Raw genomic sequence first — 15,728 nt, forward strand, 5'->3', positions numbered from 1 at the left:
CCAGCTGTTGGTCTGTCCAATCATCAGCCAGCTGGCCCCTTCTCCATGATCCTCCTCTTTCAGCAGACTTCATTCTCAGTCTGACTGAAGCTCTACAACTGTCCACACTCACCCAAGAGGAGCCAAACGTCAGCCAATCAAAGCACGTCAGGCTTTGTGAGCAGGTCTCAATAACCATGACGATGATGAGCAGTGTCTTGAGGATGATGGGAAATGCTTCAAGTTTGACTCGTCCAAAGGAAATCCTCAGAAACATGAACAGAAAGATCTACAGCAAACCTCCACGGAACCCAATTGGAGTCACAGTGAGTAATCAATCAGCAAATAAACTTAGTTATCAATAAAGTGGATCTGAGCAGTGGTGAGTAAATAATAACTAAACTAAGTAATCAATAAACCAAGTTGGAGCTTTGCTGTTTAAGCAATCGATAACTAAATTCAAATATCAATAAACTGTATCAAAGTCATTCTGAGTTAACAATCAATATCTAAATCAAGTTATCAATAAACCAGCTTGGAGCTACAGTGAGTAACTAAATAAGTTTAATTTTAGGCAGAATAACAGAATAAAAAGTAAGCCTCAGACAAACAGTCTCTGTGCGAAAACTATGAGAACTTCTTGACCCGTGAGCAGCAGAAGGTTCTGATGGTTCCACAGGGGTTCCTGGAGGAGATATGAAGAGTTAAAAGGAGTCTTCAGTTCCTGTTTGGAAGAGAAAACACTGAGCTCAGATTCAATGGAAGTCAATAAGAGTTTGTGTGACCTCTGACCTCTGGAGGATTTGAGAGAAAACCATCAGTTTTATAGCAGAGAGACAAACTTGGTGGAAGAAGACAGAAAAACTGAAGTCTGGATGGAGAAATGGAAATAAGAACTGAAGATTTGAAAAGATTAGACAGCTGAAAGTGAGTGTGGGACATCATCAAACTAAGTTCAACATTCTGTAGTAAAATCTCTAAAACTCCATAAACATAAATTGATTGATTGTGTAAACAGCACTGAAGATATCAAAACTCCAGTTCAGTCGTGTAAAGTTAAACTTTGATGTTTCTGCTGTAAAGTCTGAGCTGTACCGCTCCAAACAGGACTTTTTATCACTTGAGTTAACTAAATACTATTGTTGTCTATGCAGACATTTTTTAATTTTTACTGATTTCAGCTACATCATATAATGTTCTACCAAAGGTCAGAGCTCCCCATTCCTGATCCATTCCTGATTGATATAGATTTTGATGTGTTTTTGTTATTTTTACAATGCTGTGGAAGGAGTAATCAGACAAAAACAGATAAAAGGAAATATTGATGTTTTTATGTTTATGGATTGAAGATTCCTTCATAAGATGGAGCTTAGTTAGTGAGAGACTTTTATGTTAGAAGTAACATTTAGTCGTCGTTAGGGAAGTTGTTATTTTACAGTCTGACTTATTGCTGACTTTTTTGTTTCAGCAAAGTTTTTTCGTCATGTCTGTGTTCGCGGTGACCATGTTGACTCCTGCAGCCTGGATCCTTCATCACCTGCCAGAGTACCGAGAAAGGACCCAGCAGAGCCCAAGGACCTGATCTTTATGACCACCATCCCTGTCCTCCTGTTCTCTCTCAACTGAAACAGCTTGGTTTATGAAAAACCATTAAATCATCCTTATTCACATTTGATCAATAAACACATTTATTTAAATGCTTTTATACTTAAATGACAAGGTTTTATGAAATAAGTTTGAATTGTTTTGTAGTTGAGGCTATTATGACATCCTCACTGTTGGCTTCCTCCTGTAGAACGAACATCAATGACTTATATTCTACCGCCATGACACGCCGCTTTAAAGGCTTGGGCAGATGCGCAGCGAAAGTGACACCATCTTAAAGATGCAGGGCCATGTAAACAATGCTGAGGATTAACGAAATTAAGAGTTTTTGTGAATAAAATAAGCCCAATTTTACATGTACTATATCATACATATTCACAGATATACACTGCTATTGTAATAATAACCATAATTTGAACAGATAATATTAATATTAACCATTAATTTAACAGATAATAATAATAATAAATATATGGTTCTGAATTGATTTACCTGTTAAATTAATGGTTATTTATAATAATCATAATAATGTTAATTATTATGATTATTATAAATAACCATTAATTTAACAGGTAAGTCAATTCAGAATCATATATTTCCAATGACAACCTGGTCAAGAGGCAGCAGTAGAAGTCCACAAACAGCAATTATAAAAGCAGAAGATACAAAATCAGCATTTTTTAGACAGACTACTGAAAAAAGAAAAAGAAATAAAAAAGGATTTTAAAAGGATTGTGAACAATTAGAACAGTGACAAGCTTTTCAGGAGTAAACATTAGTACAGAGATCAAGTGAACACATTACTTCTTTTTAAAGACATAAAATTATCGAGCTGATCTTCTATTTTCAGACTTTTCTGACCTTAGAACAGTAAAACTTTGGTCAACTTCTGACAAACAGACTCTTTTTAAGATGAGGAGTGTAATCTGGTAACATGTTTCTGCCTGATGCTGTAGGAACTGTTAACTAAGAGTTTAAGTATTTTAAAAAAGTCAAAGTTAAAATCTCTTTATTTGTCTCCCTTGGGAGGAATTAGCATTGGACAGAGGGGTTCCACTGCACAGAGACATAACATCACAAGGTTAATAAATACAGAAATAAATTAATAAAATCATTAAAAACCAGCTGCAACACATGATCCTCCAACTTCTGAGTACCTTATTGAAGAACTAAACCTAATAATCAAGAATAAGTTATCTAATTTATAGTATACTAAACAGCAGTAACTTTAAAGCCTGTTTTTAACATTTATAAAGAGCTTCTTTTGCTTCCTCTGCTGAGTCTCCATCTAACTCAGTTTGCTGCCTGAAGGACATCTCATCAGTGGTCATTTAACCCTCCTGTTAAATGAAAATAAACACATTTAGACGGAATTATCGTCACTGTTGAGCTTCTGATACATTCTAAGTTCTCTCATCTGCATATTTAAAATGGACTTATACAAAACTTTAAATACAATAAATTGTAAAAATTTGAAAAAGGTTTAAGTTTAAAAGTTTATAATGCAATAGAGAGTTGAGTAACATCGGCTACAGGGTCACCTGAATGTGTTTTGTGTAAGATAAAAGTCTAAAGTCATGTGATAGCATGTCTACAGTATATAAGTCATTGATGAATATCATAAGTGTCTTTTTAAAATAAGAGCTTTGCTTTATGTTAGATTTGTCCACTTGAAACACCACATTAAGTTGTGTAACAGGAAGTGTCTTGAGATAAATGACCTGTTTTTGTCTCTATTATATTGTCTTTTAATATCATGTCTGCTTTCATGTTTGAAGATGTAAGGTGACCTTAAGTTTAAAGAAAGGCACCTATAAATAAAATGTATTATTATTATTATTAGTTTAGATTTCCAAAATCATTCACTTTCTGTCTGAGAACAGTGGCTGAGGTAATCAGATAGATAGTGAGAAAGGAAGTTTTCTTCATCTTCATCATCATCATCTAGATAGGTCTCACAGTTGACACAATGTCAGAATATGCAGCAGAGCTCTGACAGATACGCTCAGATATTCATACAGTTCCATTTTCTTTACATTCTACGATTTTCTGTATCAGGGACACAATAAAACTGATCTGGTCTTTACCAAAATCTAAAATGATTCAAACATAATCTCAACTGAAGAAAAATAATAGTTTCTATTATGTCCTTTTTAAATTAACAAAACAAAATGTTGAACCTGTGACTCAAAAACTGGTCCCCACTCCTGATCCAGCAGCTTCTAGAACCTCCTTTAACAGCAGAAACTCTCAGTAGTAGTTTTCTATAGGACTTTGTCAGTCTCTCACATGATTGTGGAGAAATTTTGACCCACTCTATTTCCAACAGTGTTTCAGTTCATTGAGGTTTGCAGACATTGGTTTCTGCTCAGCTCTCTGATGGACCCTCCACAGCATTTCAGGTTGAGATTCTGGACTTTGAAAGGTCTGTTGCAGCACCTTGGTTCCTTTCCTTTTGAACCGTTCTCTGAGTGGTTTTTATTTTGGTCACTGGTAGTTACTCCAATCAGTGGTGGTAATCTAGGTTATTTAATTCATAAAAAACTGCTTTTACAAAAGACAAACTGACTAAACTCAATAAACTGTTGACAGCAGTTTTTTAGAAGATCTAAACAGTCTATTGTTAAAGCCAAAGTGTAATTATTTTAAAGTTTTAACTTTAAAAAATTAACATAAGTTATGTTCTTGTTTTTAATCTGGAACTGGAGTAATGGTGGGAAAAAAGTCACACGCAAGAACTTTTTACAAAATAAAACAGGAAACGGAATAAAACACAAACTGAATCAGAGTAAGGGATAGAATGGTCTCAGACCTGGAAACAAGACCTGGAAGGCCAGCTGTGGATCCTAGATCAGGATTGACTGAACTGGGATGATTTTGGACTTCGTAACAGAATGTTCAGAAGATAATTGTGTTACAAACTGCCTGTTTCTGTTTTTGAAGTTGACCAAGTGCTTAAAGTGGAACAACAACATGATGAATTCAATAGAACCTCATCTTCCCAGAATTAGACAGGAAGCTGGATCCCATCTCTGGGAATTTGGCTTTTCCTTGAGGGCTTCTTTCGGATAGATCTCACAGTCCAGTATGTTGATCGGTGTGTGAATCTGGAAAAAGCTGCAGATGGAGAGGCTTTCTTTTATCCAAAACTATAACTGTGTCACGCTAGATCCAAGTATAGCAAACACATGGCACATCAAAAGCTCGGAGGGATTTTGTGTGAGTGGGTGAATGACAGTGACATCATAAAATCGTTTATGAGGCTTAAAGCCAGTATCACACTGGGCTGTGACTGTTGAAGACTAGTTGGCAAACATTATTTTGTTCCAGTGTGTTTACTGCCAGTGTTGTTGTTGCTTCTGCTCTGTTGCCGTTGTTGCTGCTCCCATTGTTGCTGTTGTTGCCTCCTGTGTTTGTCTGATTTTTCTATTTCTTTTTATGTAATCTTCTAACTGAAACAGTAAAATAAAGTCTGTAAAGGAAACAGCAGGTATCAGTTGAGGGAGGTGAAGGTCAACTGAGGAGACAGACCCAACAGTATTCCCAGAACTATTGGTGAGGCCTTCCCTTTTAACCATTTAGGACAATGAAAGGCCTGAATTGACTACAGTAAATACATATCTTCTACTTAAGCGTCAATCTTTGGGGTTAGTCCCATTCACCCTGCATTAGTTTAGAATCAGAGAAGGCACACTGAAAAGGTGAGGACGAGAGGAATGTGTTGATACAATTCAGTCGGTAGGTAGTTGTGTTTTTGATTTGAGATTTGCGATGTCTTTCTTTGGCTCTTTTTTAGATAATTGTTCCTATGGATAGTTATCTTCCTTAACTTATCAAGAGAGTCAGAATCATCACTGAAGACAAGTTGATCCTTTAGCTGTTCAGACATTGTGTCAATAAAAGCACTCTTATGCAGGTTTATTCCAGCTGACCTCTACGGAAAGCACTCAGAAATGCACAGAAAAATCGACAACAGAACGACTGCCCAACTTTAAATTTTGAAGACGATGGGCTGTATCAGCCTCACAAAGGGGATGGTCTAAAAAATTTCAGAACTTACAGATAAATTTAGCAAAGGAGAGGTTTTCAATAAGGTGAGAAGTTAGGTAAGCTTCTGCCCAATGTAACTCCAAGCCTCTCATGGAGCTATTCAGAAAAGTAATCTTGGAATTATCCTCCATGAATCACAACCTTATTGTGGTAGAGGAGTTTGTGTGACAGGGGCAATTCCCCAAGTAGAATCTCCCAAGACAGATTGGTCCTAGGTGACAGGCCAGACAAAGAGCGGTTTAAAACCACTTGTATGGACAAAAGACAGCAAGAAACTGGCCTCTTGCCGGGANGGGGGGGGGGAGGCTACTTATAACCCCCTGGCTGAAAGTGAAGAACAACTTTTTGGTTTCAGCAGAGCCCTGGTTTTTGATAGTGTTGGACCATTCTGTCATATTGTTGTTGTTTCTCTTTTGACTGTTGACTTCTGCAGGGGTCATCACACAAAGCAAACTCACACAAAAGACTTGGCAAGTGTTTGTTTTTTACAATGGATGGCCGTCCTGGCACAACCTGGGCTAATTTGTCAACCATTTATTTAAAACAAAAAAGATTTGTGAGACTTTTAACCAGAATGTTAGTATCATTTGTATTTTTGTAGTTATTTGATGAAATTACCAAAAATGGTAACAACATGTTCCCTTTTACAGTATATCCCCAGAACAAACATCTATGCTGTGATTTTTATCACTGAACATGCACTGACAATGTGTACAGTCTGCATGGTCCCAACATTCTGGGCTGTGCAATCAGCTGAAGAGGGATCTGGAAGACGAGGACACCACACAGGCTATGCTATGGAAGCTAAAACTATACTGACTTGAAGAAAGGACAGGATTATGAGCACTCATTGGACATCATTCCAAACATCATCCCAGTCATAGGAAGCTGGAAGCTATGAGTTGGTAGGATTACAATATATGGTTTGGGAACTTTGGCTGGAGGGTTATGGTTGGGGCCATTTTGGTTGCAGGGTAACGGCGGAGGGGATTTGGGTTGGTGGGATATTGGCTGAAGGGTTTTAACTGATGGGATATTGGCTAAAAGGTTTTGGTTGGGGGGTTATTGGCTGCAGGGTTACTGTTGGGAGAATTTTTACTGGAGGGTTATGGTTTGGGAATTTTGTCTGAAAGCTTATGGTTGGGGGGATTTTTACAGCAGTTTTGGATTATTCTTGGAGATTTATGATTGGGGGCTCAGGTTGTTTTGGTGGCTCGAATGTACAAACATAACAACATTTTGGAAACATGTTATTTATTGATTAATGTGTCAAATACAAACTTTGATCACACCTTTTGTCAAACATGGAGCTTAACAGGAAGAATATACATAATTGATTTTTATCAGTTTTTTAAAAATAAACAGAAACTACAACAGATTTCTCAATTTTCGTGTTTGGCTTTGTGGCAAACTCAGAGATGTCATGATTACAAATGTTAATGGACGGTTATCAAGCTGAACAGATTATTGATCATTAATTGGTGTCAGATTGCAGTAATTAAAATATTTTATGTTGTGATATCATTTGTTCAGTTTCCATGACATGGATCGGCTAAGTAAGGTTTTAATAAAACAGCAGTGACATTGCTCTGATTGTTAAAATGACTGATCATCATCAAGTGTTTGGAAGCTCTATGTATTAGCTGGAAACATACAATGCATCATCATCATATTTTTCTGTTTTAGTTTCTGATGAACTTTGAAAACAAATGAAGTCGGCCGTTTGCTTGAATCCATCCTGAAGGCATCACAGGTGAAATCTATAAAACGTTTGAAGTAAAAACAAAAAAACAGGAGAAAACTGAGATAGGAATATGTCATAACATTACAGCCATTATTCAAAGAAAAAATACAGTGCTCAAAAAAGTTGAAAAGGACTCAGTGTCTGCAACTCCATCAGGTAAGAAACCAGACGTTACCAGACTGCTTCAACTGGAAAACTGTCAGTTATCATCCAGAGACAACTGATGTTTGAGAAAACGGATCAGACTTCCAGGAAGTGGCAACTTCTTCAACTTTCGACGTCCAACCAGGTGCAGAATCTGCAGCCTGCAAAGGTGCATTAGCGGCCGCGGCAGAGCTGCAACACACAAAGACCGGTGAGACTGGAGACCAACTATTAACTAACCAGGAACACACACAAATCAATCAATAACAGGCCAAGCAAACCAGCAGCATTATGATATAAACCAGTAATTTGCAAAATAAACTAGTAAGGTTTTATTTATTTGCTGCAACTGATCAATCTGAAGTTGACTGTTTATTGATTACTGTCAAGATCGGTGGTGGCAATGGAGGCAAATCCAGAGAGCAGACTCATCTTAAAAAAAGTAATTTATTAAATAAAGACAAGACAAACAAAAACAAAAAGGCTGACGTGGCAGCAAAAGCTATAACTAAATACAAAACATACACAGAAGGACTGACGAAACATGAACAAAGGACTACAAGCAAGGAACCAAGACCAATGAACAATGATCCGACAGAGTAGTGGAGAAAGCGACCGGGTTTTAAACACAGAGGATAAAGAGGTAAGTGGGCACAGGTGAGTGAACATAATTACTAGCAGGTGGAGATGGGCGTGACAGGTAAACAGATGACAAACTGGAGAGAGGTAGATGAAACCAACACAGACACGAGGGACAAAGACAGAACCAAAATCAGGCCAACACAGACAACCAAAACATAAACAACCCAAACTTGAAAAAAAAACACAAAGACAGACTGCAAAAACCTAAATCCTGACAATTACCTGCTTTTTCCTTAATGATGCTCCATCCAGAATAACTGTCCAGGTGTTCCATCAGTCTGGAGCAGAGAGTCACATGACCAACGTAGTCCAATAGGATGTCAATGATTGGCCCTGCCCACCGAGAGATACTGGGGGCTGAGATCATCTCACAGAACTGTCAATTAATCAATCAATCAATCAAATCCTGTTTTCTGTGATTTTTTTTTCTTATTCAATATTTTTGGCAACTCTAGCACAAATATGTCCAAGAGTTAATAACCTTGTGTTTATATGTATATCAAGAAACTCTGAATATTGTTTGGTTCAGACAAAGAATCACAGGAGGAATTATACAGTGGTCTGAGATTAGGATTCAAGGTTAATTTGATGAAAGTTCAAAAGTTTGTTTTCTATGAATTCATACTTTATAGTCATATTTTGGAATTATACTAGTTCTCTTTGAACAAATAAATTTGCCTTTAATGTCTTACTTGACTGCCTAAACACTACGTTTCAAACAATCTAACATTTCTCACCTGAACACCTGTCCTCTGTAGCATCCCTGGCAGAATTCGGTCAGAGTCATGATTCCAGTTTGATCGTCTGATTTTGATGGGTGGATGAGACTGGCTGCCGTGCATGCAGTCAAAACAGGAGAGGGCATGTCCTCCGTGGTCAAGCAGGTACTTAAACATGGGAAGATACTTCATGGAGAACATATAGACAGCAGGGAAGGTGGTGGGGTGGGTAGGGATGCCAGCATTGATGTCAGCACCGTGCTCCACCAACAGCTGTACAGTTTGAATGCAGTTTATTCTTGCAGCCACAAGCAATGGCTTAAACATGTCTAGGTTTGGGTTCGCACCGGCAGCAAGCAACATGCTAACAGCATCAATGTTGTTGTTGATGACAGAGAAATAGAGTGCGGTGCTGCGGCGGTCCTCGTACAGTCTTGATCGCTCTTCAGACAGCTGAGCATTGACATCAAAGCCTGCATTGATCAGCAATTCCAGAGTATCATCACGGTTTCGCTCTGCTGCCAGGTGCAGTGGGCTGATACCGGTCCGCCTGATTCTGGCCTTACTGGTGACTGGAATTAACATGGAGGCAATTCTGTGAACAGGAAACAAACCAGCAAATGTGCTCAATGTGAGTGGACAGTATTATATCCAAACATATGCTGCCAGTAGTATGTTTGGTTAAGAAATTACCAACTATTATGAACATGTGACCAAATACAGAGAGAACCTGAAGATCCACTGCAAACTACAAATCTTATCGGTAGTACATTCTACCCGAAATGATTAGCCTGTTGCTCCTAAACTTTCTTGCAGTAATTGCTGAGCTTTTCATGCCTATGTCAGTGCTCTTGCTGTGTGGTTTAGGCCACCTGGTTTGTTTTGTTTGACCGTGAACATAAACATGTTTTCAGTGGCTGTTGTTAAATGCATCAAACAGCTTCCTGAAACTGATTGCCTTGGTGGCTTTGAGTGATTTGTATAAACTTAAAATGGAAATGAGTTACTTTGGTTTCATTGTAAAGTACATTCAGATGTCCACAGTTTTAAGACATTATTATACAAATAAAACTATGATGTATTGAGTTGTAATATGACACTATTTTCTTGTGAGCAATACTTTTTTGTTTCAGTAAAAGTAAATCAGGTCTCATAATGTTTATTCTGTACATTTTCCTCTGGGTTTCAGTTAATGTTGCTGTAAATTTTGAGAATCTTGTAAATATTTTTGTTAGCACTAAATTTTAGCCTGATCTAAGCAATTGTAAAAACACAAAGGTTCAACTTTTGTCAAACGTGGTTTACTTACGTGTCACTTCCTCTCTGAGCAGCTATGTGAAGCGGTAAAAGTCCTGTTTTTCCAGGTTTGTTGGCATCAGCATTCTGAGAAAGGAGCAGTTCCACAACTTTTTCATGTCCGTTTTTAGCAGCTTCATACAAAGCTGTGGCTCCATCAGCTGCCTGAGTGTTAACATCTGCGCCTGCAGGAGGACGAGATTCAGGACGCAAGATTTCATTTAGAAGTAGACATTGGTGGGTCAGATTAAACCACAACCTTAATATGAATATGAAATTCAGATAAAAGTCAAAGTCTAATTTATTTATCTTGCACTTTTCAGCAACAAGGTGGTTCAAAGTGCTTTACAGCATGAAAACACAAAAATACAGTCATCATGAAAACACACACAACAATATTAAAAGATAAACTAAACATATATAAAACAGGAGCTAAGTTAATCTAAATAAAATAAATAAGCAAAAGTAACATAAACAGATGAAAAACTAAGCTATGAAATTAGAATGTAAAAAGCTAAACTACATTTATCTAAAACATTAAATAAGCTTAGCCAAGCAAACTAAAGTAAGTTTAAAGAAGCAAAGGCAGGATAAAATCATACTAAAGTAAACTAAGAAAAACCAAACTAAGATATAATAAGCTAACATAAACAGTTTGATAAACAGATAATCAGCAGCTATGACCACAAAAAAGGCAATTGCTGTCAGGGGAGGGATTCTGTGGATTTAGGGTTGCCATGGATTTATACAGATCGTTTTAACTAGTTTTCATGGATTATTTAGGTTGTAATTTGAGAATGGTTCTGCTGGAGGATTCTCCCTGTGCTGCTCAGGATATGAGATTGTGACAAAGTGAAGATTTAATAGAATCTGCTGGCTTCCTTATACATTATAAAATGCCAAATAGTAAAAATTATCTCTCTGTGTTTTTGTACAATCTCCTGAGATGACCTTTGTTGTGAATTGGCAACTGAACTAAACTGAACTGAATGGAATTGACTAGAATGTTAAATAAACATAGCCTTTTGTTTTACAACTGTTAACATTAAAATGTAATGTAATCAGATCTGTTTTTCTAAGCCCAGTCTCCATCTGGAGTCAGCATCATTTGAACTTGCTGAGTCACAGCTTTAAATAATGTACAAGTAATTGTCATCAGGCACTAGTTAGTGCGTATTAGTTATAAGGCACCAGTTGTAAGATATGTCTTACAACTGTCAGTCATCCAGGACAAGTTTTTTAAAGCAACTGGACTTCTGCTCTATAGCTGGACATGGGAAGGTTTATCAGTTCAGAACAGGAGAGTGTGGAGTTCCAAGCTTTAAACTGCATGAGATGCTCTATGGCATGCAGCTTCATCTCACTACTCCCCACGGGAGAGTTAGGCTCCTTGTTTGCCTGGCTCACAAATGGGTGATTTTGGTCACATGACACAAATGGCTTCCACTTTGAGAGGGGGGTGAAGGAAGCCATCTACGTGAAAATAGAGGAACCAGCTTTACACAGAGGAGGAGGTCTCAGATTTCAGCTTTCTAAAACCTCCAATGAAGCATTAAGCCTGATCCCCAGTCAGTGTCACTCCAATCAACACTTTCATTCATGTGACCAGGGTGACCCATCAGTGAGTCAGACAAAAGAACAATTAGTTGCCAGGTATATTTGTTATTTGGTAGTAGTTACAAGGTTCCAGTTCTTGGGTATCTGTAATCTAAAGTTAGCTCTCAGATAACACTTATCAGGTGTCAGTTATCAATCGAAGTATTGTGTGTATTAGAAGTTCTGATCAGCTGAAACATTAAAGAGAAAGTCTCTTCAGGTACCATGTTTGATGAGGAGACGAAGTGCAGCTAGTTGGCCATTCTGGGCGGCAGTGAACAACGGGCCGATGCCGTACATGTTGCGAACATTGTGTTTGGCACCAGCCTTCAGCAGCATTTCACAGATCTCCACGTTATTTCGGCCTCCTGCTTCCTGCAAAGCTGTCCATCCCTGAGTACAGGAGGTGTTCACTTCTGCCCCATAGTTCAGCAATGCAGCAACAATGGCAGGATTGTTCCTTTCACATGCTATGGGAAAAGAAACCAAATCATTATGGGAACAACTCACAAAACTACAGAAATCAATTCATGTAGAAGGGAACAGTCCATCAAACCCCAGTAACCAGTTCATTTAAAAACAGACAGACCACCAAACCACAAAAACCACTTAATTTAAAGTGGCAGCGCACCAAAAAACAAATAAACAAACAAAAAAAATACCTCTGACAACCAAAACCCATTTGTGGGAGTTCTGCTCTGTGCCATTGTTTTGTTATTCAAGTCATTTAAACAGTCCACCAAACCAAAGAAATCACTTAATTTAAAAGTAGCAGGCCACCAAACCATAAAACCCCCTTCATTTAAAGGAGCAGTTCCCCAAATCACAGAAATAAGTTCATTTAAAGGAATAGTCCATCAAACCGCAGAAGCTACTTAATTTTATTACTTTTCTGTGTTTGTTACCTTTGTAAAGTGGAGTCTCTTTTTCATAATTTGGTATGTCAGGATCAGCTCCATTTTCCAGAAGCAGCTGAACACATTCCAGCTGGACTCTACTGACGGCAGCAAACAATGGTGTCTCCCCATGACTTGCCCTATTGTTGATCATTCCTGGTTGGGCTAAAAAGACCAAACCAGGTCTATCTTTATGACATCATAGTAACCCTTTGTAGGTATGTCTGTATGGACATGTCTACCTATCAACAGCATTCGCAGACAGGCTTCCTGTCCAAACCATGCAGCCTGGTGAACAGCAAGCCAGCCCGGCTTACTCGGCAGCATCAGGTTGGTTCCCGGACACATCGCCAGAGCTTTCACTCTGCTTGAATCACCTTCACGGATTGCCCTGAACAAAGGCTCCTCGTCCCTGCAGAAGCAAAAAAAAAGAAGACCTTAGGAAACCTGAAGCTGCAGCATACCCGTGTCACCTGTGTCCCATCTACTTGTAAACAGGAACAAAGAGTCACACAGGGGAATCTGATGCTTCCACATACACAAGTGAACTCACTCTTCAGGTTCTGGAGCGATATGGACCAAAGTTCCATCAGCTTTATAATACGCCACCATTCTCTTCCCAGAACCAGTCATGAACCGACTCATAGTCCCGACAAAGGTCTTTCTGCCAACACACAAAAATCAGCTAATCAGAGGATAGCAACTGACACCCCACTGCAGCCAACCAGAGGACAGAGAATGACGCAGCTGAAACCAACAAGGGATAGATACCAAGGCAACAGTAGTTAATCAGAGGACAGAGACTGAGGCAACAGTTGCTAATCAAGAGGACAGCAACCAGCACAGCAGCTAATATTTGTTTTACTTTGTTCTGCAGAACATCTAAAGCTTTTGCTGTTTGTGCACATCATAATTAAACATGTTCCTTTAAACAATTTTCCTCTGATCCCCAGCTGGAAAACTAACTGCACCTTGAGGATAATAAAATCACCTTGAACCTTGATCTGGGCAGGAACATTTATAACTTTGAGACTAAAAAATTCTGGCTATTTCAGTCTGTGCTGAAAACTGCTCAATCGAAACTTTGTTCCTGTGCGCAGAAGAAGACAAAAGTTACGTACGGATCAGGAGGCTTCTCAACTGGAGGGTTTGGAGAACTGTAGTGAGCCCCTGTCTGGACAGCAGCTGGATTCTGAGTACTGGATGTTTGTGGTTTGTTTCTGTTTGTGGATGAAGGGTTCAGATTGCTGTCATGTCTGTGTGGAAGTTGTGTGATGGTGCTCTTGGTGGTGATGGTGGTGGAGCTGTTGGTGCTGATGGTGGTAGTGGCAGTGCCGCCATGCGTCTCAATCAGACTTCGCTCAATGGCAAGCTGAAGGAGTTCGTCATCATTCAGATTCCTGTAGAGAGAATAATCCTCGAAGGTCAAGCTGGAACCTGCTGAACTGGAATGAGAGATGCCGGGTGTCGCCATGATTGAGCAGAAATGCTCAATAATCTGAAACAAACAGCAAGTTTCATCAGCAGAAATATTCTACAGACAAACAGCTTGAAATTAATCTGCAGCTTTTTTCTTTTTTTTTTCAAAATCCATCCAAACAACAAGTGAGACATAATTTAAATCAGAAACAGGATTAACTGAAAAAAACAATAACTTTCTGTCAGTAAAGTATAAAAAGAAGTTCTTCAATGAATCTGTGAGAGAAGGCTAGTAGCAACTAAGGAAAACATAAAAATTTGAAAAATATTTAAATGTATTCTGAAGTCCAAAAACAGACAAAAGAACGTAAATAAAACCAATGTAAGTGAAGGCTGAAACCAACAATAAAAACAGTCACAAAGTTCTCCACAATCTCTTAAAGTCTCATTTTAAAGAAGGTCAGTCCAAGGAACTGTAAAACAGAGCCTTAGGTGGTCATGGAGACAACAAAAAAACAAGAAGGTTTGTCAGGAACCAGGCAGCAAATTCTAAGTCTTTGGTGGTACTCATTGTAGCACCACCACACAGGGGTCACATGCAGGAGAAGAAACATTATTATATACAACAGCCCTCAGGTACTCTGGGACAGAAAACACGGCTCGTCAATCTCCTGAATTACACCATGATTGTTTTAGACATTCACTGGGATGTTATTTCTTGATGTAAACTCACAGTCATCCAGGAAATGGCAAATCCAAAAAGTGAAAAAAAGCAACTGGACTTCTATTTTGTAATTGAAGACAGTTCGCTTCCCATCAGGGTAGCTTTCTCAATTAAAAACTTGGGAGTGTGGAGTACCAAGCATTAAACTGCACGAGATGCTTTGTTTATGCAGCTAAATTCACAGGCAGATTAATCTCAGTCCCTTCTTACCGGAAAGTCATTAGGGTCTTTGTTTGCCTGGCCCACAAGACAGAGGCTTGATTACATGCATGATGTGTAAATTAGAGGGAAAGTGATTGGTTATCAGTTTTAACACTCCATTGTAAATTTTAGAAAGCTGAAATCTGAGACCTCCTTCTCTCCCTAAAGTTGTTTTTTCTTGTTTAACATTAAGGGCTTCCTTCACTCCTCTCTCAAACCATCTGTCTTCTCTGTCCAAATTATGAACTTTTTTTTCTTCATTTGGACAACAGGTACTCTTTTGAGGACCAAAATGTTTATATTTTGGACAGAGAGGAAAGATGGTTTGAGAGGAGGGATGAAGAAAGCCATTAATGTAAAATGAGAAAGACCAACTTTAAGCAGAGCAGGTGGTCTCAAATTTCAGCTTTCTAAAATTTACAAAAACAGTGACACTTTAGTAAGCCTTGGGTCACATGAACAAACCCCCAAAACAGGAAGTAAAATCTACAGTCAGAATAACATAGCATTTCAAAGCAAATCAGCTTACTGTTGCTGCCTTCAGTTAAAGCAAACAAACATCAGAGTTTAGAGAAGCAACAACAGCTGCTTACCTCACATTAAATCCAAATGTTGAGTGTCCTTCTGTCCTGTTTGTCTTGCTGTCTGTCCATGACCCTGTGAGAGCTGGGGCTGGGGGTGGGGCTTATCTTAAGTTTATTTTAAGGACTTGC

At 38.5% G+C, this 15,728-nt stretch overlaps 2 protein-coding genes across 4 annotated transcripts; one reads left to right on the forward strand and one right to left on the reverse strand.

Annotated features, from left to right (window-relative positions):
* Window positions 1–60: 60 nt before the first annotated feature.
* On the forward strand, window positions 61–2,357 carry LOC108249105 (cytochrome c oxidase subunit 8A, mitochondrial-like). The gene is made up of 2 exons (XM_017438261.3): window positions 61–305; window positions 1,448–2,357. The coding sequence occupies exons 1-2, from the start codon at window positions 177–179 to the stop codon at window positions 1,559–1,561; spliced, it is 243 nt and encodes an 80-aa protein (XP_017293750.1). The 5' UTR covers window positions 61–176; the 3' UTR covers window positions 1,562–2,357.
* A 4,514-nt stretch (window positions 2,358–6,871) lies between these two features.
* Window positions 6,872–15,725, reverse strand: asb2a.1 (ankyrin repeat and SOCS box containing 2a, tandem duplicate 1). 3 transcript variants are annotated; one of them, XM_017438251.3, is made up of 11 exons: window positions 15,609–15,725; window positions 13,793–14,169; window positions 13,225–13,335; window positions 12,914–13,083; window positions 12,681–12,836; window positions 12,000–12,245; window positions 10,193–10,364; window positions 8,902–9,478; window positions 8,387–8,540; window positions 7,554–7,714; window positions 6,872–7,394 (listed from the first exon to the last, which is right to left on the reverse strand). In XM_017438251.3, the coding sequence occupies exons 2-10, from the start codon at window positions 14,143–14,145 to the stop codon at window positions 7,578–7,580; spliced, it is 2,076 nt and encodes a 691-aa protein (XP_017293740.1). In that variant the 5' UTR covers window positions 14,146–14,169; window positions 15,609–15,725; the 3' UTR covers window positions 6,872–7,394; window positions 7,554–7,577. The 3 variants fall into 3 exon arrangements, with proteins under 3 accessions (XP_017293740.1, XP_017293739.1, XP_017293742.1); XM_017438250.3 differs by having other exon boundaries at window positions 6,872–7,714; XM_017438253.3 differs by lacking the exon at window positions 12,681–12,836 and having other exon boundaries at window positions 6,872–7,714.
* Between the last annotated feature and the right edge of the window lie 3 nt (window positions 15,726–15,728).

This window comes from Kryptolebias marmoratus, linkage group LG19 (assembly GCF_001649575.2).
Source record: "Kryptolebias marmoratus isolate JLee-2015 linkage group LG19, ASM164957v2, whole genome shotgun sequence".
Taxonomy (NCBI): Eukaryota; Metazoa; Chordata; class Actinopteri; order Cyprinodontiformes; family Rivulidae; genus Kryptolebias; species Kryptolebias marmoratus.